General features: G+C 38.3%; 1 protein-coding gene across 1 annotated transcript in view; it reads right to left on the bottom strand.

The window, feature by feature from the left end:
* The window catches only part of KXD1 (KxDL motif containing 1), a 30,191-nt gene extending 21,691 nt beyond the window's left edge, over positions 1 to 8,500 (bottom strand). Inside the window, exons 1-3 of the mRNA XM_053702963.1 lie at positions 8,378 to 8,500; positions 3,881 to 3,990; positions 1,144 to 1,296 (exon numbers count right to left, since the gene is read on the bottom strand). Coding sequence (XP_053558938.1) covers positions 1,144 to 1,296; positions 3,881 to 3,990; positions 8,378 to 8,458 — 344 coding nt within the window. The 5' untranslated portion in view covers positions 8,459 to 8,500. The remainder of the gene's footprint in view (positions 1 to 1,143; positions 1,297 to 3,880; positions 3,991 to 8,377) is intronic.
* Between the last annotated feature and the right edge of the window lie 18,545 nt (positions 8,501 to 27,045).

Raw genomic sequence — 27,045 nt, 5'->3', positions numbered from 1 at the left:
GATTTCATGTCTCTGAGCTGTATTTTATGCACTTGTTAGCAACAGGTGTGGCTGAAACACCTGAACTCAATAATCAGTAGGGGTGTCCACATGCTTTTGGCCAGATAGTGTATATGAATAACCAAGTACATGTCACTAAGACGAGTTCCAGTGTAAAATGGAACAAAACAATGATGCAATCTTTATTATGACCCCGAAATATGAGAAAAAAAAGAGAACAAAATAAGTAGTCAAGAATTACTGTAAACTCTCATACACTACAATATTTCTTTAAAATTAAACAGAACCCAATAAATAAAACTTGAATGAAGAAATTCTGTTATACAGACTGACTAATGAGTAAGTTTAAAATGAAAAAAGGGGATAAGGAAGTAATCCATGAATTTATGTGCATTTGTACTAGAAATGTATACTACAAGGTTTCTTAAAAGGGACAGTAAACATCATGTAATTACAACATTTTTCTGCAGCCTTCCAATAGATTAATTTATCAGCACATTATAAATGTTAAGAAAACAAGATTAATGCCTTGTTTGCTGCAATCGTTTTTTTAAAGTCAAAGAGCCCACTACTTTCCTTATTTGGAGCTGTTAATCCAGACCTCAGCCTGGAGATGTCAGAATTTACCACTGTCATGGTGTTAACAAAATCTCAATTGTTTGGCTCAAGCAGAAAAAAAAATAAGATACATACTTATTTTCTGTCTTAAAGTGTTTAACCTCTTAAGGACATATGACGGATATTTTCCGTCATAAAACCATTGAGCAAACTGAAAGCTGTGTCCTTAAAGGGTTAATGTCCCTTAAAAATAACTTGATAACAACAACAACAACAAAATCTCCATTAAATGTTGACATTTTTTTCTCATATTGTTTTCTTTTCTAAATGGTGCAAACCATTTATACAATTTATCATTATATTCCTCTAGTGCACTTTTCAAACCTGTCCTCCGACCTCCCTAACAGGTCAGAGTTTGAGGATATCTGAATTAGAGTACAGGTAAAATAATCAGCTGATTAGTAAACATGGTTATTTTACCTGTTCTCACCCAAGGTAATCCTGAAAACCTGGCCTGTTAGGGAGGCCTGAGGACAGGCTTGAAAACTAGTGTCACACATCGCTTCATTGTTATACACAAGGTACCTAATTCTTCTAAAGATAACGTCCAAGTCCTTTTTCATCTCCACCAAGGTTCTGGTGTGGTGTACAAACCGATCATTCATTTGTTGCAGACGTGCACTGGAGAGACCGTTGAAATTGAGTAGCATTTCATTGGTTTTCTCAAACCTATCAAGCCTGATAAGAGCAAGGACAGAGAATATCACAATTATTTCAAATTTAAACAAACTTAGAACTAACAGGTCCATCAAATTTCTCACTGTCATAAAAAAAACAACTTTTTTTTTTTAATTATTAATTTTATATATTTTGTAAAAGGTGATTCCACAAATGATAAGCTCCTGTGGAATATCTCTCTCTCTGACAGTTTTCCAATGTTGGTAAATGATATGCTGCTAATACAAGTAATTAGAGGGGGGGGGGAATCTTAATGGAAAGTTTTTTGAATTATTGATGAAGCTAAATTCCTATAACTGAAAATATAATGACTGGACATAGATATAGTCAGTTAGTAAATTATTCTGGTGTTAAGATATCTATTCAGCCATTAGATCAGTTTTCTCTTATACTGTTATCAGTACTGTGTGTCTCAGACAATTTAGGGAATATTTCCTTCTCTTCCTGCTTGAAAGATATGCAGTTAGGTGACCCCCTCAGTACGGCACAACTGCATTGTGACCTATGCAGCAGTCCCCACATAAAGGCACATCTGTATATTAAAGTAGTGTAAATAAACTGTGGCTCAGGGGTTACACTCAACCATAAAGCATAAGCCTGCACAGGAAGGCAGAGTAGTGTCAGTGTTTTTTTTCCCCCAATTAGCTGGTTATCTACCGTAACTTATGCATCTCCAGATGGCATTGTCCTGCTCCAAAATATATTGTAATTTATAGTTCATTTAATGTGTAAAGGAAAACACCATGCTATTCCTTGTATTATCGTTCCAGGAAGCAAGATGGTGGCAAGGCTTGTGCAATCAAAGCAATGTCATTTTGGTGCAAAATATGCGTTTCCCAGCATCAAGTGCCACAGCAGTGTGTTTACTGACTGTTGTAAAGCTTAAAGGGACATGAAACCCAAAAATGTTATTTCATGATTCAGATAGAGAATACAATTTTTAACAACTTTCCAATTTACTTCTATTATTTAATTTGCTTCCTTCTCTTGTTATCATTTGCTGAAAAGTTTATCTAGGCAAGCCCAGGAGCTAGGTTCTATCTGTTGATTGGTGGCTGCATATACTGTATATATCGATTGTGATTGGCTCACCCATAAGTTCAGTTAGAAACCATTAGTGCATTGATGCTCCTTCAACAATTGATACCAAGAGAATGAAGCAAATTAGATAAAAGTAGTAAATTAGAAAGTCGTTTAAAATTGTATTCTCTATCGGAATCATGAAAGAAAACAAATGTGGGTTTCATGTCCCGTTAAAGGTTCACTCTTTCCTGAATGCTTTGTTTTGTGTCCTTGCTATAGTTAAAAGGACATTCTAGTCAAAATAAAATGTTCATGATTCAGATATTGCATGCAATTTTAAAACGGCACAGTCTACTCCACATTTTTATTATTTAAAAAGATAGATAATCCCTTTATTACCCATTCTACATTTTTGCATAACCAACACTGTTATATTTATACACTTTTACCTCTGTGATTACGATGTATCTAAGCCTCGTTGGACTGCCCCCTTATTTCAGTTCTTTGACAGACTTGCATTTTAGCCAATCAGTGCTCACTCGTAAGTAACGCCACAGGAGTAAGCACAATGTTTTATATATGGCACACTTGAACTAGCATTAGCTAGTAGTGAAACTGTTAAAATGCACTAAGAGACAGCCTACAAGGGCTAAGAAATTAGCATGAGCCTAACTAGGTTTAGCTTTCAACAAAGAATACCAAGAGAACAAAGCAAAAATAAAGTATATCGGAATGTTGTTTAAAACCACATTCACTTGCTGAATAATGAAAGTTTAATTTTGACTAGACTGTCATTAATTAAATTGGGAGTATACCCTACTGATAATCATTCATAAAACAGGACACGGTTCGCGTGAATTTTAAAATGGAAAATTGAACAAAGTTTAAAATTGTCTTTTTTAACCTTGCAAGAACTTTAGAAATGTATATTATGTAGTAAAATAATGAAGTGATAGTTCAACAACTTACTCTGCAACTTGCAAACAAATGTACAAATGCTACAGATTAAATTAATATCTGGTTAATTATAGGAAAAAACCTTATGGTTTGGTACTAATTTCTTTGTGCATAAAATTATTTGTTAATCAGGAAAAAAAAAAGTTAAAAAAAAATGTGTTTAAATATTCTATATACAAAATGTTTGTTATTTTTGGCTTTCTGTACCACTTAAAGGGATATGAAACAATTTTTTATTTCATGTTTCAGGTAGAACATGCAATTTTAAGCAACTTTCTAATTACTCCAATTATCACATTTTCTTTGTTCTCTTGGCATCTTTATTTGAAAAGCAGGAATGTAAGTTTAGGAGTGGACCCATTTTTGGTTCAGCACCCTGGTTAGTGCTTGCTGATTGGTGGCTACAAAGACAAAATTGATAATAGGAGTAAATTAGAAAGTTGCATGCTCTATCTGAATCATGAAAGAAAAATAATTAGGTTTCATATCCCTTTAAATCACGTCATTACTTGCTTGCAACTCTTGTTAATTATGAAAAAAATAATCAACATGTAGATCTCTGCTAAATATACTTTAATTAGAATTATTTTATACATATACCTACATGTGCCTCTGAGCCAAGATAATAGCATTAACATCCTCTGAATTCACCATATTAAGGATCCTGCTACAAAATACGCCTGATGCAGTCGGATCCATCGCTTGTTCTGGTGCCTTGAAAGAATAGTAAAAGTAAGCGAGGGACAGTAAAAGAAAAATATATAATATATACCTGTATGTTGATATCCAACTAAAATTCTCTATGTGTTTATATGGGGAAAAAAATCAAGTAAATGTAAAGTTTCATGAATGAGTGCCTGGTTTTTAAAAATAGTATAAAATAAGGGGCACTTTTATTCATGAAACATTACATTGCAACGTATTTAAAAAAAAACAAAAAAACTTTTACTTCAGCAAAGCCGGATCGGCGATCCCCCGCCTGTAGCCCAAAATATAAAGCTAGGTCTTGCCCCAGTGTAAGGAATAGAATAGGTTGCAACCTCTTAGGGCCAAGATACATAGCTGGTAACCTGTATCTGACCTGGAGTGTCCCAGTTTAAGCTCTTGTCTTCGAGTTAGTTTCTTTTTTACATAGTCCAAAAATGGTATAGCTCAAGTGCCTGGCAATCTCTTTTAATTCACTTTACAATACTTAGATTTTTTTTTTATTGTGACTCCAGTGCTTAAAGGAACAAGGTATATGCACAGTTTCTAAGCCATCAGTTCCTACTGAGCATGTGCAAGATCCACAGTATAAACATATGCATTTTGTGATTGGCTGATGGCTGTGACATGCATTAGGCAGGGAAAGTTAAAGGGGCATTCTACATCAGAACTGTTATTGTTTTAAACAATAGATCATCCCTTTATTACCCACTCCCCAGTTTTGCATAACCAACACAGTTATATTAATACACTTTTTACCTCTGTGATTACCTTGTATCTAAGCATCTTCTGACAACCTCCTGATCACATGACATTTTATTTATTATCTATTGACTTGCATTTTAGCCAATTAGTGCTGTGTTGTGCTGACTCTTAAATAACTCAATGGGCGTGAGCACAATGTTATCTATTTGGTCCACATGAACTAGCAGTCTCCTGTTGTGAAAAGCAAATAAAAGAGAATGTGATAAGAGGCTGTCTGTAGTGGCTTAGAAAGAGGCAGAAATGTAGTGGTTTAAAGGGACAGTCAACACCAGAATTTTTGTTGTTTTAAAAGATAGATAATCCCTTTATTACCCATCCCCCAGTTTTGCATAACCAACACTGTTATATTAATATCCTTTTTACCTCTGTGATTAACTTGTATCTAAGCATCTTCTGACAGTCCCCTGATCACGACATTTTATTAATTATTTATTGACTTTCATTTTAGCCAATTAGTGCAGTGTCTGCCTCAATCCCCGGGCGTGATCACAATGTTATCTATATGGTTTACATGAACTAGCTCTCCCCTGTTATGAAAAGCAAATAAAAAGCATGTGATAAGAGGCGGCCTTCAAGGGCTTAGAAATTATCATATGAGCCTTCTTAGGTTTAGCTTTCAACTAAGAATACCAAGAGAGCAAAGCAAAATTGGTGATAAAAGTACATTGGAAAGTTATTTAAAATGACATGCCCTATTTGAAATATGAAAGATTTTTTTGGACTTTACTTTCCCTTTAAAGGGACAATAAACCCAAAAAAATTCTTTCAAGATTCAGATAGATAATACAAATTTAAACAGCATTCCAATTTACTTCTATTATTTATTTTGCTTCATCTTTTAGATATCCTTTGTTGAAGAAACAGCAATGCACATGGGTGAGCCAATCACATGAGGCTTGTATGTACAGCAACCAATTAGCAGCTACTGAGCCTATCTAGATATGCTTTTAAGCAACAAATATCAAGAGAATAAAACAAATTAGATAATAGAAGTAAATAAGAAAGTTGTTTAAAATTGCATGTTCTTTCTAATTCATGAAAGAAAAAATTTGGGTTTCATGTCCCTTTAAATATTATAAAGTAAATTAATAAACCAATGCTGGATGTGAAAAGCTGGGGAATGGGTAGTAAAGGCATTATCTGCTTTTTTAACAATAACAATTTTAGTGTAGACTGCCCCTTTACCTAAATGACATTTGTCAGTAATAAATCTACTACTCATTTGAAATTTTAACTAAGTGATTTTGCATGTTTTTTTTTATTATGCATACATTGATTATGCTATTCTACTGTGTTTAGCGATCCTTTAAATTTATGATGTCATTTGAATAGCAGTTTTTCCCCACCTATACTGAAAATTTCAATACCTAAATGGACAGTAAAGTCAAAATTAAACTTTCATGACTTGGATAAAACATATTTTTAACAACGTTCTTATTTACATCTGTTATTTTATTTGCTTATTAGATATTATTTGTGGAAAAGCATACCTAAGTAGGCTCAGGAGAAATGCACTACTGGGAGCTAGCTGCTGATTGGTGGCTGCATATGTAAGCATCATGTCATTGCCTCACTTGAAGTGTTGAGCCAGCTCCCAGTAGTGTATTGCTGCTTCTTCAACAAAGAAATGAGGAGAATGAAGCACATTTAGTAATAGCAGGAAATTGTACACTCCAAGTGATGAAAGAAAAAAAAATGTGGATTTCATGTCTCTTTAAGTACCAGTTACAGAAAAGTTATGCAAACAAGAATGTTTAGAAGAAATCACGCTACCAGTGTGAAGAGGGGGCAGAGAGTTACTAAAATGTTAAATTTCCATTGTTTTCTCTAAGTTTTGTCCTCACTTTGTAAAAAGAATAAACATTGAAATATGAAGTAAGGAGGACTTTGTGTAAACATAGAGAGAGAGATATGTTAAAGGGACACTGAACCCTAATTTTTTTTCTTCTTCCATGATTCGGATAGAGCATGCAATTTTAAGCAACTTTCTAATTTACTCCTATTATCAATTTTTCTTTATGCTCTTGCTATCTTTATTTGAAAAGCAAAAATGTAAGTTTAGAAACCGGCTCATTTTTGGTTCACAACCTGGGTTGTCCTTGCTGATTGGATAGCACCAATAAGCATGTGCTGTCCAGGGTCTGAACCAAAAAATTGGCTGGCTCCTTAGCTTAGATTCCTTCTTTTTCAAATAAAGATAGCAAGAGAACGAAGAAAATTTGATAATAGGAGTAAATTAGAAAGTTGCTTAAAATTGAATTATCTATCTGAATCCTGAAAGAAAAAAAAAAAATAGGTTTAGTGTCCCTTTAAGTCAAACAAACATGCACCATAATACCAGTACTTTATTACTTGGAAAGTTGTGCTACAAAATACTGTATATGCCTTATTAAAAAGTCATAGGTTTTGCAACACTGTAGAAGCTTGGAACAGTGCAGAACAAAGATAAAGTTTATATCTTTAATAAGTGAAGCATTCACACTCTCTATTTTCAGCAGTAGTGCACAAAATGTGGTATTTATATATTATGTAGAATGTGTCAGCATATTTTTATCTAGCTTGATTAAAGTGACAGTTAACTTTATATGTTTTAAAATCAGCTCCGGAATCTAAACAATATTTTACATGGACTTTTATTAATCACTTCTAATAAAGATGCGCTGTAACTTACTTTTTAGTCTAGCAGTGCCATTCTAATACCCCACGCTCCAACTGCGCACTTTTTGGTGAGCTAACAGTTTAAACTATTCTCCAATCAGCGTTCTAACTACAAAAAAAGTGCCATATGGCTAGAGAACCAATTGGAGAACAGACAAAACAATTAAATATGAGTTTTGAAGTGGGCGGCTGGAGCGCAGGGTATTTGAATTGCATGGCTAGATTAAAAAGTAAGTTACAGCGCATCTTTATTAAAAGTGATCAATTAAAGTCTAAAATATCACTTAGATTTTAAAACATGTAAAGTTTACCATTACTTTAATGTTGCACACAGTAGAATATCATTTTTCACAATTGCTTTGTTCATTATATGTTAACTGTCACCTGACCTTGCACTTGCTTCCTGAACCAACCACAATCAAAGAAGATGACCCTACTTATGGTATGCTCATTACATTACAGTTAACAAAGTGACCCTGCACAACTAGAACTGCTCCTATGGTGTGGTCCTGTTTGATGGAACAGTTAAAGGACTTTAATTACAAAGTTATGCAGAGGCAGAATATATAGACTATGTGTAATGGGCACATAAAATGGTGGTTCACAACTTAACTTTACATATCAAATACATATGTGTGGGATAGTTGAGCTCTGTTGAGTAGTGATATAAAGAAATCTACACACAGGTTCGTAAAGTCTCAGTATCAGTGACAAAAGCCACATACTCACGAGTTAATATGGTCACCAGTTATATTGAAGGGCGAAAATAACTTAGAACCCTAAAAACCTGCGCCATCCTACGATTAACCAAGCTCATACATATACACATAAAGCATGAACTGAGTTATGTACAAGTGAGTGCCCCTACTACTACTCCATAGCCTATTCACACTATAACGTGCAAAGTTATAAGTTGCAGATCACATTATACAGCGGAATGTGCAGTGTTAGGTTTTGTCCTTGCATTACTTACAGGTTGTGGTGTGTGTGCCCCGGTGCTGGAAGTTACCGGCTCAGGCTGGGGGGCCCGGGGGTCACACGATTCCTCGTTCATCTTCAGCCCCGGTACTACCACTTCCTAGATTGCCATGTAATACGGGATCTCATTGGAGGATGTGCGATCTCTTGGATTGGCCTTCAGTGTAGGCCCCGCCCACTGTCAAACGCTAACCCTCTGTGCTCTGGCATAATGAAAAGAAGTGAGAGAGAATTATAAATCATCACAACTCCACTGTGCTCACAATTCTGCATTACAACACCTTTTCCTTTTGTCTATACTGTTTCCTAATAACGTGTATATATTAGTTTAACTTCTCGTACAGATTTCAAATTCAAAGCTATCACACAATCCATTTGAAAAATCTGCTAATTTATTACAATATTTTCAAATGTATTTTTTGCTTACTCACACCCCTACATATCTTGTATTTGCCATAATCTGACAGCAGTATTCCAATCCATCAGAAAACAATTTTTGTTTCAGAAAACAACATTTTGCAGGATCTTTGGACTTTACAAAGTTCATTGCATTGAGATTACATTTCTTTCCTTAAATACAATACAAATCCAACATTCACAAAGATCATATAATTTAAAACAACTTTCCAATGTACTTCTTTTATCAACTTTGCTTAATTCTCTTGGTATCCTTTGTTGAAGGTGCAGTAATGTCTGCATATAATTGCAGCTACCAATCAGCAGCTAGCAACAAGTAGTGCATAACCATTACTGCCCCGAGGCCTGCCTAGGTATGTTTTTCAACAAAGGATAGCAAATGAACAAAGGACATTTGATAACTGAAGAAAAATGGTTTTGTTTTTTTATTGCTTGATATATCTGAATAAAGAGAAAAGTTGTGTGGTTTCATGTCCTTTTAAGACAGACCTCCCAACCATTCCACATTTATGAGTTATCATAATTTGGAAGCTCTGCCCTGCTGTCCTTCCAGCAGCATTCTTTCTTTGTATAAAAATCCCTGTTTCTTTAAAGCAGTGGTCTCAAAGTACAGGCCATGGGGCCATATGTGGCCTTCAAGATAATTTAATCTGGCCCTCCCTTGTTTATTAGGTAAATTATTAATTTGGCCCATCCCATTTTTTTAGGCGTTTCAGAGATGTAACAAATTGATCTATATAGGCACTCACAAGATAAATATAAAAACAAGCATGCATTTCCCAGTATAGACTCCCATTATGTACTGCTTGGATAAATGTAACTTTTTATTCAGTTTCAGAATGATCACTTTACTTGGCACTAACAAGATAAATATATACTCTGTATGTCTATTGTGGACTAGAGCTCCTACCATGCACTTCTACTGGGTAAATGTCACTTTAAGTTTCTAGTATATCCCATTCACAAGCACTCACTCTGTTCAAGTGGCCCCCATGGGAGAATAACACTTGGCCAATGGTCCCCAGATACAATGAGTTTCATACCCCTGCTTTAAAGGGCATGAAACCCCCACATTTTCTTTAAAAGCAAGAATGCAAGTTCAGAAGCCGGCTCATTTTTGGTTCACAACCTGGGTTGTCAGTGCGAGTCAGCAGGGTTTGCAGGGCTAGTGCAAATTGATCCAAGTGGTGATCCTGTTCATCCATGCTGGAAATGATGGCAGGTAAAAGTGGATTATTAGCATCATCAGGATTCATGGCCTTTGTGTAATGTCAGGGTGCCAGGAATCAGACTGAGACGAGAAGTGCAAAAATAATCACACCTTTATTAATAGCAAAAAAATAATAAAAAGTCCACAAGTCAAATAACAAGCCAGGAGTAAAAACCAGAGCTGATAGTCAGACGAGCCGAGTCAGGAGCCAAAGCGAATAGTCAGACGAGCCGGAATCAGGAACAAGGAGACAGCAAAATCAGGAACAAGCCAGGGATCAGGAACCAGGAAGGACGTCAGGCAGCCAGGTAATACACAGAAACTCTCACAAACAGGTCTGAGACAACGCAAAGGCAAAGCATACTGAATAGAGGCCCTTTAAATAATAAGTGATGACATCACAATTCTGAGACTGCATCCTGTCTCACATGGATGATGCACACCAGTCTGGTCATAAAAGGAAGTGCAGTAAATGAGCAGCATCCCCCACAATGCACCATAGTCAGGAAGAGAGGTGGGTAAAATGGCTGCCAGCAGCACATGGCAAACACAACAGGGAGAAAACCCTGACAGTACCCTCCCCTCAACAACCCCTCCCCTGCGGGAGGACAAAAGGCTTATTGGGGAAACGGGCATGGAAGGCACGGAGGAGGGCAGGAGCATGAATATCAGAGGAGGGAACCCAAGAACGCTCCTCCGGACCGTAGCCCCTCCAGTGAACCAAATACTGTACACGGCCCCTGGACATACGAGAGTCAATAATGCTGCTGACCTAATACTCCTCATGGTTGTCAACAAAGATAGGACGAGTACGATGCAACACAGTGGTAAACCGATTACAAACCAATGGTTTCAAGAGGGAGACATGAAAAACATTGGAGATGCGCATAGCAGGAGGAAGGTCAAGAGCGTAGGCCACAGGATTAACCCGTCAGAGTATTCAAAAAGGACCAACATAACGGGGAGCCAATTTATTGAACGAAGGTTCAAGTTGTGGGAGGACAGCCAAACTCTCTCACCAACCTGGTAGGAAGGTGCGGGTAGACGCCTACGATCAGCCTGGAACTTTTGGCGCTGCATAGAACGATGAAGGCAATCCTGAATCTGCACCCACGTGGAACGGAGTTGTCGGAGATGCTCCTCCTGGAACTGGAGGGTTTCAAAATGGAGAGCCCCAACAGCCATAAAAAACGGAGCAGTTTTGTGAGTAACGAGTGCGGGCTGAAGGGGCCTGGTATCAATGGCCTCAATAGCAAGCGGAACGGACCGAGGCAAAACAGGAATGGAGTGCTTTGATACAAAAGCACTGTCAATGAAATAGTCCACAGCACCAGAGTCAACAAGAGCCTGAGTGACTATGGAGGAATCCACCCAGGAAAGGACAACCATGACCAAAGGTTTCTCCTTAAGCGATTCCGGGGACGAGGATAAACCACCCAAGGTCTGGCCCTGACAGGACCTTAGGTGTGAGCGTTTCCCGGCCGTGTAAGACAAGACTTCAAAAGGTGGCCCTGTAACCCACAATAGAGGCAAAGCCCCTCCCTCCTCCTAAAGGACCTCTCCGCCGTGGAGAGATGCGTGAATCCCAGCTGCATCGGCTCAGCAGTACCTGGTGACTCGGGACCAGGAGGCATGGGAGGAGGGAGAGGCATGGGTGGGAACGAACACGTAGGAGACAACGGAACAGGAGGCTTCCGCAAGCGCTCCTTGAAAGAGGGCCTCTTTCTGAGTCTGATGTCAATTAGGATCAAAAAAGACACCAATGCCTCGAGATCCTCTGGTAAATCTCTGGCAGCAACTTTGTCTTTAATCGCATCAGAGAGCCCATGAAAGAAGGCGGCAACAAGGGCTTCATTGTTCCAACCTACCTCTGCGGCAAGCGTACGGAACTCAATAGCATACTGAGCAACAGATCTTGTACCTTGCTGAATGGACATGAGTCGTTTAGCAGCAGAGAAGGAGCGAGCCGGAGCATCAAATACCCTTTGAAAGGAGGCCACAAATTCAGGGTAATTTGAAATCACAGGTTTATTAGTCTCCCACAAGGGATTACCCCAGACAAGAGCTGTGTCAGAGAGTAACGAGATGAAAAATACCACCTTAGCTCTGTCAGAGGGAAACGCCTGAGGTAACATCTCAAAGAAAATGCCCACCTGGTTCAAAACCCTTCTGCACTGAATAGGATCGCCTCCATATCGCTGAGGTAGAGGTGCAGACCCGGACATGCTCCTGGTAGGACTAGGTACAGCAGCGCAAACAGGAGCAGCCATAACTTGCTGGACACTTTGGTCCAAATGTGCAGTGCGAGTCAGCAGGGTTTGCAGGACTAGTGCAAATTGATCCAAGTGGTGATCCTGTTCATCCATCCTGGAAATTATGGCAGGTAAAGGTGGATTATTAACACCATCAGGATTCATGGCCTTTGTATAATGTCAGGGTGCCAGGAATCAGACTGAGACGAGAAGTGCAAAAATAATCACTCCTTTATTAATAGCAAAAAATAATAAAAAGTCCACAAGTCAAATAACAAGCCAGGAGTCAAAATCAGAGCTGGTAGTCAGACGAGCCGAGTCAGGAGCCAAAGCGAATAGTCAGACGAGCCGGAATCAGGAACAGGGAAACAGCAGAGTCAGGAACAAGCCAGGGATCAGGAACCAGGAAGGACGTCAGGCAGCCAGGTAATACACAGGAACTCTCACAAACAGGTCTGAGACAACGCAAAGGAAAAGCATACTGAACAAAGGCCCTTTAAATAATAAGTGATGACATCACAATTCTGAGACTGCATCCTGTCTCACATGGATGATGCACACCAGTCTGGTCATAAAATGAAGTGCAGTAAATGAGCAGCATCCCCCACAATGCATCATAGTCAGGAAGAGAGGTGAGTAAAATGGCTGCCAGTAGCACATGGCAAACACAACAGGAAGAAAACCCTGACAAGTCAGACGCATGCGCTCAGGAATATAGTGACGTAGGAATGGATGGGCTGACCCCCTAATGGGGAAAAACCTAATTCGACGGTTATATCGATCGCAACTGTCATTCAAAGTTTTAAAAATGGCAGGCGGATGAAAGATTGGTGTCAGCAGAGTACTTGTAAGGTAGAAATATAAGTAATTACGATAATTATTATAATATTGATGAATGAAACTTATGCTTATTTTTTAATCTATGAAAGATATCGTTAAGTAGTGTGCTCAACTTTACCTTACCTTTAAAACTGCATGCTCTATCTGCATCGTGTAATAAAAAATTGGGTTTCATATCCCTTTAATAAATTTACCCCAATTACCCCAATTTATTACCACACTGATAGGTCTAGATTAACTTTCCTATATACCGCTGCCAGACTCACAGAGTTCTAAACAGATACGCCTAGATTTTGAGTTCTGCGGTAGCCGTCAAAAGCAGCGTTAAAGGGACAGTAAACCTTATCGCTGTTTTACAGACCCGCTCTCTGTACTCTGCTGAGCGGGTCTGTTGTTTTTACTGAGCGCATCGGGCCAGCTGTATAGTCACAGCCCGGCCCGACCGCGCCATTAGACACAGTGCAGCTCGCTCCCGCTGTCAGACAGAGCAGGAGCGAGCTGCACTGTGTCTAATGGCGCGGTCGGGCCGGGCTGTGACTATACAGCTGGCCCGATGCGCTCAGTAAAAACAACAGACCCGCTCAGCAGAGTACAGAGAGCGGGTCTGTGAAACAGCGATATTTTTCCAAAATAAAAAGGAAATATTATGTTTTAAAAAGTTTGGCTAATGTAATGTTATATAATTCTGCACTATGTGCAGAATTATATAACATTCTTTTTAAGGTTTACTGTCCCTTTAAGGGCTCGCTGGTATTTAGAGTCAGGCAGGAAAGGGTCTAATGCTCACTTTCAAGCCGCGACTTTTCCATACCGCAGATCCCCTTACATCAATTGCGTATCCTATCTTTTCAATGGGATCTTCCTAACGCCGGTATTTAGAGTCTTGGCTGAAGTGAGCACTAGACCCTCTACCGACAAGACACCAGTCGCAGAAAAAAGTCAGTAGTTAAGAGCTTTCTGGGCTAACGCCGGTTTATAAAGCTCTTAACTACTGTGCTATAAAGTACAATAACACCCATAAACTACCTATGTACCCCTAAACCGAGGTCCCCCCACATTGCCGCCACTATAATAAAAATTTTTAACCCCTAATCTGCCGACTGCACACCGCCACCACCTACATTATCCCTATGAACCCCTAATCTGCTGGCCCTAACATCGCCGACACCTACATAATATTTATTAACCCCTAATCTGCCCCCCCCCCAACGTCACCGCTACCAGTCTACACTTATTAACCCCTAATCTGCCAACCGGACCTCGCCGCTACTCTAATAAATGTATTAATCCCTAAACCGACGCACTCCCGCCTCGCAAACCCTAGAATAAATTGTTTTAACCACTAATCTGCCATCCCTAACATCGCCGCCACCTAACTTCAAGTATTAACCCCTAATCTACCGACCGGACCTTGCCGCTACTATAATAAATGTATTAACCCCTAAAGCTAAGTCTAACCCTAACCCTAACACCCCCCTAAATTAAATATAATTTTAATCTAACAAAATAAATTAAATATTATTAACTAAAGTCTTCCTATTTAAAGCTAAATACTTACCTGTAAAATAAACCCTAATATAGCTACAATATAACGAATAATTATATTGTATCTATTTTAGGGTTTATATTTGTTTTACAGGCAACTTTGTATTTATTTTAACTAGGTACAATAGCTATTAAATAGTTAATAACTATTTAATAGCTACCTAGTTAAAATAATTACCAAATTACCTGTAAAATAAATCCTAACCTAAATTACAATTAAAACTAACACTACACTATCAATAAATTAATTAACTACAGGTACCTACAATTACCTACAATTAAATAAACTACACTAAATTACCAAAAAAAACAAACACTAAATTGCAAAAAATAAAAAAAGATTACAAGAATTTTAAGCTAATTACACCTACTCTAAGCCCCCTAATAAAATAACAAAGCCCCCCAAAATAAAAAAAATTCCCTACCCTAATCTAAATTACAATAGTTAATAGCTCTATTACCAGCCCTTAAAAGGGCTTTTTGCGGGGCATGCCCCAAAGAAATCAGCTCTTTTGCCTGTAAAAAAACCCCACAATACCACCCCCCAACATTGCAACCCACCACCCACATACCCCTACTCTAACCCAAACCCCCCTTAAATAAACCTAACACTACCCCCCTGAAGATCTCCCTACCTTGAGTCGTGTTCACCCAGCCGGGCACCGATAAACCAAAAGAGGACATCCGGAGCGGCAGACATCTTCATCCAAGCGGCATCTTCTATCTTCATCCATCCGACGAGGAGCGGCTCCATCTTCAAGACCTTCGGCGCAGAAAACATCCTCTTCCTTCCGACGACTACCGACGAATGAAGGTTCCTTTAAGTGACGTCATCCATGATCTGAACAGCCAATAGAATGCGAGCTCAATCTGATTGGCTGATTGGATCAGCCAATCCGATTGAACTTGAATCTGATTGGCTGATTCAATCAGCCAATCAGATTTTCTTACCTTAATTCTGATTGGCTGATAGAATCCTATCAGCCAATCGGAATTCGAGGGACGCCATCTTGGATGACGTCACTTAAAGGAACCTTCATTCCTCGGTAGTTGTCGGAAGGAAGAGGATGTTCCGCGCCGGAGGTCTTGAAGATGGAGCCGCTCCTCGTCGGATGGATGAAGATAGAAGATGCCGCTTGGATGAAGATGTCTGCCGGTCCGGATGTCCTCTTCTGCCTGGATAGGATGATGACTTCTGCCGCTCCGGATGTCCTCTTTTGGTCCATCGTGCCCGGCTGGGTGAACACGACTCAAGGTAGGGAGATCTTCAGGGGGGTAGTGTTAGGTTTATTTAAGGGGGGTTTGGGTTAGAGTAGGGGTATTTGGGTGGTGGGTTGTAATGTTGGGGGGTGGTATTGTGTTTTTTTTTTTACAGGCAAAAGAGCTGATTTATTTGGGGCATGCCCCGCAAAAAGCCCTTTTAAGGGCTGGTAATAGAGCTTTTAACTATTGTAATTTAGATTAGGGTAGGGAATTTTTTTTATTTTGGGGGCTTTGTTATTTTATTAGGGGGCTTAGAGTAGGTGTAATCTTTTTTTATTTTTTTTGTAATTTAGTTTAGTTTATTTAATTGTAGGTAATTGTAGGTACTTGTAGTTAATTAATTGAATTAATTTATTGATAGTGTAGTGTTAGGTTTAATTGTAACTTAGGTTAGGATTTATTTTACAGGTAATTTGGTAATTATTTTAACTAGGTAGCTATTAAATAGTTATTAACTATTTAATAGCTATTGTACCTAGTTAAAATAAATAAAAAGTTGCCTGTAAAATAAATATAAACCCTAAAATATATACAATATAATTATTCGTTATATTGTAGCTATATTAGGGTTAGGGTTAGACTTAGCTTTAGGGGTTAATACATTTATTATAGTAGCGGCGAGGTCCGGTCGATTGATTAGGGGTTAATACTTGAAGTTAGGTGGCGGCGATGTTAGGGAGGGCAGATTAGTGGTTAATACAATTTATTCTAGGGTTTGCGAGGCAGGAGTGTGGCGGTTTAGGGGTTAATACATTTATTAGAGTAGCGGCAAGGTCCGGTCGACAGATTAGGGGTTAATAAGTGTAGGTAGGTAGCAGCGACGTTGGGGGGGGCAGATTAGGGGTTAATAAATATTATGTAGGTGTCGGCGATGTTAGGGCCAGTAGATTAGGGGTCATAGAGATAATGTAGGTTGCGACAGTGTCCGGAGCGGAAGATTAGGGTTTAATAATAATATGCAGGTGTCAGCGATAGCGGAGGCGGCAGATTAAGGGTTAATAAGTGTAAGGTTAGGGGTGTTTAGACTCGGGGTTCATGTTAGGGTGTTAGGTACAGACTTAGAAACTGTTTCCCCATAGGAAACAATGGGGCTGCGTTAGGAGCTGAACGCTGCTTTTTTGCAGGTGTTAGGTTTTTTTTCAGCCCAAACTGCCCCATTGTTTCCTATGGGGGAATCGTGCACGAGCACGTTTTTCCAGCTAGCCGCTACCGTAAACAACACTGGTATTGAGGGTTTAAGTGGTGGTAAAGTCGGCTCAACGCTCCCTTTTTGGAGCCTAACGCAGCCCTTCAGAGAACTCTCAATACCAGCGTTGTTTAGAAGCAGCGCTGGAAAAAAAGACGTGTAGCTAACGCACCCCTCTAAAACGCAAAACTCTAAATCTAGCGGATACTTTACATATGCATGAATTAGCAAACACATTGAACAGATTAATACAAAGATATGAGAGAATGGAAAGGTATGTCTCCTTATAGGGGGCATAAAACTAAAACAAATTATATCTTCTATATTAGAAACCAGTAATAAAACATATAAAATATGTTTGCATGGAAAAGGGTCATCTTTATCAAATCATAAAGTCTACCTTTATACTGTAGATATATTTAACAATTTTGCTAAATAATGTGCCAGATTATTTGTGTTGACAAAAAGTTATGTGTTATGTATCCTCAAATGGTAAGTAAATAATCATTACAATTTTGATTCAGCACAACATTTAAAGGGGCACTGTAGTGCAAAAATGAAACGCTCTAATTTGTTAAAGCATGTCATTTTAGCACTACTGACACTTCAAGTTTATCTCCTAAACTCCCACAAGTTCGTTAAGCACATAGTTAAAGTACTAATCAGGATCTGCAGAGAACTGCAAGCAGCAGGCATATTTGTTGATTGGTGGGTTTGTGCAACTACAAATTAGACCAGAGTATTCTATTTTTGCACTACATTGTCAATTTAATACACTTCCTGGTGACTTCCTCGTATCTAACTTTGACAGTATTTTATTTGTGGCCCATTGAGAACATTTCAGAAGTGCAAGTTTATTCTGTAACATGAAATGCCCCAGTATATGTAAGCACACACACTATCTGCATATATGTAGATTTAGTATTAACTTTGAAACAAGACTTGTTCTTCCTGTGCCAAATTATCTATATTACGGTGTTGTTGGATAATGCAAAAGCAATTTTTTTTCATAACCCCCCCAAAAAAACAGAAGCTTTATTAAAGGGACAGTAAAGTCAAAATTAAATCTGTATTATTAAAATAGAGTATGCAATTTTAAACAGCTTTCCAATTTGCTTTGATTATCTAATTAATGAAAAACATACATAGGTAGTTTCAGGAGTTAATCGGAGCTAGCTGATGATTGTTTGCTGCACATATATGGCTCTTGTAATTGTTTAGTGCATTGCTACTCCTTTAACAAGGAGCAGGTTTTTGTGTCATTTTAAATACAGAAAGATTAAAGGGATACTAAACCCAAATTTTTTCTTTAAAAATTGCAATAATTTAAAAAAAATGAAATTTAAGCAACTTTCTAATTTACTCCTATTATCAATTTTTCTTCGTTATCTTGCTATATTTATTTAAAAAGCAAGAATGTTAAACTTAGGAGCCGGTCCATTTTTGGTTTAGAACCTAGGTTACGCTTGGTTATTGGAGGCTAAATGTAGACACCAATAAGCAAGCACTTTAAATTCCTGATTTTTAAATAAAGATATCGAAGAAAAATTTATAATAGGAGTAAATTAGAAAGATGCATGCTCTATCTGAATCATGAAAAAAAAATGGCTTTAGTATCCCTTGCTTCTTTTTTCTTCTCTGCCACCTCAGAAGTGAAAGATCAATCGCTCACGAAACTCACTTGTTTTAGGTGATTGACATGCCCTGCTCTAACTGAATCATAAAAGAAAAAAATTGGGTTTAGTATCCCTTTAAGGCTATGGTCAATAAAAAATGTAAGTTTTATATTAAATTATTAGACAGGGAGAAAGGGATTTGTGAAATCTGTGTCAGATAGCTAGCTGGCTCTCAATCTAATCCTCCTCTGCATTATTTTGATCTTGCTACACCTTATCGTCCTTGCAGAACTGTATATTAACCTCTTAAAGACATATGACGGAATTTTTCCGTCATAAAACAATTGAGCAAACAGAAAGCTGTGTCCTTAAAGGGTTAATCATTTAACTTTATTACTGCACAATGTTATGTAAGCAGCATCTTGAGCTAATGATTCCAGTAAGTTACCTTTTATAAGGTAGAGCTTCCCCTGGTTCATCTTAGTACCTAAGATTCATATTGGACACATGTGCATAATGACTGATTTTGCTCTCCACTGCTCCTTATTGCATCTGGTCTTGTTACTGGTCAAATAGCCATAACCTGACTCTGCAGCCTTCATCAACTATACACGAGAATGAGAGTGACATTTAGTTTTTGTATCACTAGTAATGTAAGTCAATAGTCTATGAACTAAATATTGTCCAGTGTCATATTGTTCATATATATGACTTTCTTAGAATATATGACGTATGGTCCCTAATAAGTAAAGGAAGCAAATAAACACTGAATATGCTTATGAGAATCTCAGTCAACATTTTCCATATATATAAAATATATCTGTACTATCTGATGCTTAATGCAATAAGATTTTAGCACCATGTGAACATATAGGGCAAGATTACAAGTAGCGTGCTAACAGTTACAATCAAGCGATATCAGGTATATCTCGGGTGTTTGTGCGTGTCGGATGTAGCGCTTGTATTACAAGTCGAAAGTAAATATGATCACTTGAGGGCAATTGAAGTTAGCTCACGTCAGGATAGCGCAACCTTAGAGCTTTTGTTAACTGTTAACAAAAAAGTGTCACAAAACACATATAAAATACATTACAAAGCACAGTAGGGTGTTTTTTCCCACTCTTTTTGGTCCAATGACTTCTACAGGGGTATACGTTAACGCAGTAGCGATATTCTAACTTTATCTTTTTGCATGCATCGGGTTAGCACACAAGCAAAAACTTTTTACTTTCAACTTGTAATATTAGTGCTACCTGACGCGTGCAAAGAGATTTAAAAGCATTTAAAGTTTACCATCAATTTAATTTAAAACAAATGTATCAACACTATTTTACCTTAATCCACTACTGTATTATTTTAACATCATGTTGTATTTTTGGTTTGTAAAAAATAGCCATGTTCATTTATGAAGAAGAATGATGTTTGCCCATGTGGGTTCTAAAGAGCATTCAATGCTATTACCATTAAAATCGCTATCCTATATTTGGACTGTGTTATGTATGCCAAACCTGTCAGTAAAATAGATTTCATGGGGCTTAACAGTGTGAATAATCCCACTACTGTTAACAGTTATAACACACATTGTTAAAGTGATGGTAAACCCAAGCGTATAATAAACACTGGATTTACCATCACTAAAAATAAACATTAGTTTCTCTCATCATTTCGTAAAAAACTATGTTACACTCACCCTATCTGTAAAGCAAAGTAGATTGATAATTTATGTCAATCGTGTCAACTGACTGCCTAGCATCACCTCATTGGAGAAAGTGTTGTGCCGTGGGCAGCCAGAGGTGCTGTGTTACCGATATGCTTTCCTTACACCCTTATAGGGTAGGGTGAGTTTAACATCGTTTTTTTAGGAAACGATGAGAGAAACCAATGTTTTGTTCTTAGTGATGGTCAATCTTAGCATGTTTTATACACTTGGATTTACCATCACTTTAACTAAACCCACCCACGATGACCAATTTACTATAGGCTGGGCTAAATATCCTTTTACCTGCAAATAAAATATGTGCATATGGATAACTATAATGTTTAATATTGCTGGCTATGTAATTATTGTTCAGTGACTCCAGCAGAGGGTGATGTCGCTTCTCACACCTCAAGTATGCTCCTTGCTCTGTTCTATACTATAATTTATTAGCCAGTGTGAAATACAGAGACACAGAGCTCAAAGTATTCAATTTGATCAGCAATATCACAGCCATCAAGCTGCTTCAAAGTTAAAGGATCATGAAACCCAAAATTTTTCTTTCATCATTAAGATAGAGCACCCAGGAGGGCGTGTCCAGGCAGGGGCCGCGATCGGTCGCAACATCAGGATCTCTAGCAAAGATTTAGCTAAAATGCCAGTTATTGCTAACACAGCGGGTCAACTGGATATAGATTTATATTTAGGAATATCTCAGAGTCTATGAACAACTTTGATTCAGGCTCCGGTGTATTTATGACTGCTGGGACCTGATCTGGACCACCTGCAGTTGGCGGCCTAACACGCAATCTCAGACCCCCCCAACATACGTGACGGTAATGCAGTCATATGCAGACTGCCATTAGACTAATAACCGAGCTGAAGAAGTGAGATTCTAAACTCCTAAACCACCAAACGCAAGACGTTACTATAAGTTTGACTAGGAATGGACCCACCTAAAATGGCGACAGCTGACACACTTCTACAAAAGTTTGTGGCAATTTTGGATGCTCATTTCCTCGAGATCCATACAGTACTTGAGACAGAACGGAACTCACTATGAGCAGAGTGCAGGCCCTACATCCAGAAACAGTAGTTACCAGAGGAACTCTTATCGACCTCCATTCCACTTGCTGAGGTGAAAAAGCCTTCAGTTTTGGAGATCACAACTATTCCCTCGCCCAGTAATTCTAAGAGCACCTTTCAGTCTAGATGGAGCACACTAATCCCCCCATTTAATTACAGCTTTGGATGTGGTCCTATGGAGCAGTTGCCTGAAGTGGAATGCACAGCCGCTCTCTCAGATGTAAGAGATCACGGAGCCGTTATTCTCGATACCTCAATTAAGGAGGAAGTGTTTCTACAACATGGAGATAGCGACATAGAAGTGGAACAGTCTGTGAAGCTCCCGGATTCAAGGACACTGTCAACACTTTTGTTTTGCTGGAGCCTATATGGAAGAGTTCTACAAGAGAAATCTATAGCGGGAAACCGTTGCTCCCCAAAAGAACACAGGTTCTGAGCATACAGTGGATCAGATTTGTACTTGTGTTCCGATTAGGAATAACCCTATGAAAATAGCAACCTACGATCTTCAGGCCATGTCAACTGTGGGACTGCTACTCGGGAACTCTCCAAGAAGGTACCTACTAGTTAGCATGAGGACTCACCTGGTAATATGGCTCCACGCACCAGGAGTGCCTCTGTGTGCTGTAAATTGGGACACCTCTCGAAAAACACCAGACTGCTCACCTTCTAGAGCCGATCGACATGGTGTGGGTTAACTTTGTAATATGACAAGGAAAGTAAGGTTATATTCTTCGTCTGAGTTTGCACTACACCAATATTCATCAGCTTACAGCGAATACTTGTTGCTGGTGGGACTTAAGCCAGACCACATACCTAAGATCAATAACTTTTTGGGAACATTATAGGAAGGTCTGGAGTCTCGGCTTACCACTTTTGCTACATGCACCTACTTATTGTATTATCTCCCCCCATTTGGTATATTGTTGATTTTAGGAGTAGTATATTTGTGGGTGCCTGAATCACAGCTAAATGAGTATCTGTTACTGAAGACGATAGGTCTGACAATTAGAAAGTTACTCAGCCTGTTGATAGTATTAAGAAACTAGTTTTTTACTATTATTCTGTGTTGCTACGCCTCAATATATTGTTTGTAAGTTCGCAAGCTTTAGAAATTATTTTAAAAGTGAGGAGCTAATAACCACTGGATGACACTAACACTCACATCAGCTCTAGGGAAGAGAATTACGTAACTGTACATATGTCAAGTATAGACAAGCTTTAAACAGACATAACACTCTATTATTTTATCTGTTATAGTTAATATGCTGCTAAGCAATACCCTTTGAAATTGACTTCTTGTATTTCGTATCCTGCCTATATCAAGACACAGATAGGAAGTGAGTATCATAATATCAGACTATATTAACGCCCCACTATATACTGTTTAAAATATAAAGGATCTCATGTAGTATACTTCATTGTGGTAGGAAAATACCAGCAAGTAAAAGTAGTTTTAGCTGTGTCTCTCGCGGCCGGAGGGACATGGCACCATAGTTTCAGTTGCTGTTGGGGAATTTTAAAGTAGACGCCTCATATCAATTAAACCATTAGATAAGTTTGTTGGATGTAAAACTACTAAAAAGAGAGACCTATTAAACATTCCACACTAAATGGGTTTATATACAGACAGTATATCAATAAGCTACACACAGGACATTACCAACGTACCGCTAAGGGCCAAAATAGTCTGACCTCTACATTTAATCCTTATCCTCATCTAGTAGAGGGACACATTAGCCCCTTAGTCTCTTCATTTTGGTGTTAGTCAACTACTTTACTTTGGCTACCTTACTTGCTAAACTGAGCAGATGGAAGCAAACAGTCAATCCTTTGTTGCTACTAATTTTAGGTGGTTCTAGTTTATGTTTAAGCTAAAATATCTCATAGATCATTCTAATATCATTTACATTTTACAAGTGTTGTTTTACAAAAAAAAAAAATCTTGCTGTTCACTGTATATGTTTCCTATTGTTATTATCATTTGTGTTATATACATATTTCTGAAAAATAAGAAAATAGAGGTTTTCCTTAGAGACTCAAGAGTAGTCTCTTGGGCCTAGATTTAGAGTTCGGCGGTAGCCGTCAAAACCAGCGTTAGAGGCTCCTAACGCTGGTTTTGGCCGCCCGCTGGTATTTGGAGTCAGTGATTAAAGGGTCTAACGCTCACTTTTCAGCCGCGACTTTTCCATACCGCAGATCCCCCTACGCCATTTGCGTAGCCTATCTTTTCAATGGGATCTTCCTAACGCCGGTATTTAGAGTCGTTTCTGCAGTGAGCGTTAGAGCTCTAACGACAAGATTCCAGCCGCCTGAAAATAGCAGGAGTTAAGAGCTTTCTGGCTAACGCCGGTTTATAAAGCTCTTAACTACTGTACCCTAAAGTACACTAACACCCATAAACTACCTATGTACCCCTAAACCGAGGTCCCCCCACATCGCCGCCACTCGATTAAAATTTTTAACCCCTAATCTGCCGACCGCCACCTACGTTATACTTATGTACCCCTAATCTGCTGCCCCTAACACCGCCGACCCCTGTATTATATCTATTAACCCCTAACTTGCCCCCCACAACGTCGCCGCAAGCTACTTAAAATAATTAACCCCTAATCTTCCGACCGCAAATCGCCGCCACCTACGTTATCCCTATGTACCCCTAATCTGCTACCCCTAACATCGCCGACCCCTATGTTATATTTATTAACCCCTAATCTGCCCCCCTCAACGTCGCCGACACCTACCTACACTTATTAACCCCTAATCTGCCGAGCGGACCTGAGCGCTACTATAATAAAGTTATTAACCCCTAATCCGCCTCACTAACCCTATCATAAATAGTATTAACCCCTAATCTGCCCTCCCTAACATCGCCGACACCTACCTTCAATTATTAACCCCTAATCTGCCGACCGGAGCTCACCGCTATTCTAATAAATGTATTAACCCCTAAAGCTAAGTCTAACCCTAACACTAACACCCCCCTAAGTTAAATATAATTTTTATCTAACGAAATAAATTAACTCTTATTAAATAAATAATTCCTATTTAAAGCTAAATACTTACCTGTAAAATACATCCTAATATAGCTACAATATAAATTATAATTATATTATAGCTATTTTAGGATTAATATTTATTTTACAGGCAACTTTGTAATTATTTTAACCAGGTACAATAGCTATTAAATAGTTAAGAACTATTTAATAGTTACCTAGTTAAAATAATAACAAATTTACCTGTAAAATAAATCCTAACCTAAGATATAATTAAACCTAACACTACCCTATCAATAAAATAATTAAATAAACTACCTACAATTACCTACAATTAACCTAACACTACACTATCAATAAATTAATTAAACACAATTGCTACAAATAAATACAATTAAATAAACTATCTAAAGTACAAAAAATAAAAAAGAACTAAGTTACAGAAAATAATAAAATATTTACAAACATAAGAAAAATATTACAACAATTTTAAACTAATTACACCTACTCTAAGCCCCCTAATAAAATAACAGAGCCCCCCAAAATAAAAAATTCCCTACCCTATTCTAAAATACAAATATTACAAGCTCTTTTACCTTACCAGCCCTGAACAGGGCCCTTTGCGGGGCATGCCCCAAGAATTTCAGCTCTTTTGCCTGTAAAAAAAAACATACAATACCCCCCCCCCAACATTACAACCCACCACCCACATACCCCTAATCTAACCCAAACCCCCCTTAAATAAACCTAACACTAATCCCCTGAAGATCTTCCTACCTTGTCTTCACCATACCAGGTTCACCGATCCGTCCTGGCTCCAAGATCTTCATCCAACCCAAGCGGGGGTTGGCGATCCATAATCCGGTGCTCCAAAGTCTTCCTCCTATCCGGCAAGAAGAGGACATCCGGACCGGCAAACATCTTCTCCAAGCGGCATCTTCTATCTTCTTCCATCCGATGACGACCGGCTCCATCTTGAAGACCTCCAGCGCGGATCCATCCTCTTCTTCCGACGACTAGACGACGAATGACGGTTCCTTTAAGGGACGTCATCCAAGATGGCGTCCCTCGAATTCCGATTGGCTGATAGGATTCTATCAGCCAATCGGAATTAAGGTAGGAATTTTCTGATTGGCTGATGGAATCAGCCAATCAGAATCAAGTTCAATCCGATTGGCTGATCCAATCAGCCAATCAGATTGAGCTCGCATTCTATTGGCTGATCGGAACAGCCAATAGAATGCGAGCTCAATCTGATTGGCTGATTGGATCAGCCAATCGGATTGAACTATATTCTGATTGGCTGATTCCATCAGCCAATCAGAAAATTCCTACCTTAATTCCGATTGGCTGATAGAATCCTATCAGCCAATCGGAATTCGAGGGACGCCATCTTGGATGACGTCCCTTAAAGGAACCGTCATTCGTCGTCTAGTCGTCGGAAGAAGAGGATGGATCCGCGCTGGAGGTCTTCAAGATGGAGCCGGTCGTCATCGGATGGAAGAAGATAGAAGATGCCGCTTGGAGAAGATGTTTGCCGGTCCGGATGTCCTCTTCTTGCCGGATAGGAGGAAGACTTTGGAGCACCGGATTATGGATCGCCAACCCCCGCTTGGGTTGGATGAAGATCTTGGAGCCAGGACGGATCGGTGAACCTGGTATGGTGAAGACAAGGTAGGAAGATCTTCAGGGGATTAGTGTTAGGTTTATTTAAGGGGGGTTTGGGTTAGATTAGGGGTATGTGGGTGGTGGGTTGTAATGTTGGGGGGGGGTATTGTATGTTTTTTTTTACAGGCAAAAGAGCTGAAATTCTTGGGGCATGCCCCGCAAAGGGCCCTGTTCAGGGCTGGTAAGGTAAAAGAGCTTGTAATATTTGTATTTTAGAATAGGGTAGGGAATTTTTTATTTTGGGGGGCTTTGTTATTTTATTAGGGGGCTTAGAGTAGGTGTAATTAGTTTAAAATTGTTGTAATATTTTTCTTATGTTTGTAAATATTTTATTATTTTCTGTAACTTAGTTCTTTTTTATTTTTTGTACTTTAGATAGTTTATTTAATTGTATTTATTTGTAGCAATTGTGTTTAATTAATTTATTGATAGTGTAGTGTTAGGTTAATTGTAGGTAATTGTAGGTAGTTTATTTAATTATTTTATTGATAGGGTAGTGTTAGGTTTAATTATATCTTAGGTTAGGATTTATTTTACAGGTAAATTTGTTATTATTTTAACTAGGTAACTATTAAATAGTTCTTAACTATTTAATAGCTATTGTACCTGGTTAAAATAATTACAAAGTTGCCTGTAAAATAAATATTAATCCTAAAATAGCTATAATATAATTATAATTTATATTGTAGCTATATTAGGATTTATTTTACAGGTAAGTATTTAGCTTTAAATAGGAATCATTTATTTAATAAGAGTTAATTTATTTCGTTAGATAAAAATTATATTTAACTTAGGGGGGTGTTAGTGTTAGGGTTAGACTTAGCTTTAGGGGTTAATACATTTATTAGAATAGCGGTGAGCTCCGGTCGGCAGATTAGGGGTTAATAA

This window comes from Bombina bombina, chromosome 2, assembly GCF_027579735.1.
Source record: "Bombina bombina isolate aBomBom1 chromosome 2, aBomBom1.pri, whole genome shotgun sequence".
Taxonomy (NCBI): domain Eukaryota; kingdom Metazoa; phylum Chordata; class Amphibia; order Anura; family Bombinatoridae; genus Bombina; species Bombina bombina.
This window is presented reverse-complemented; position numbering and strand designations above follow the sequence as displayed.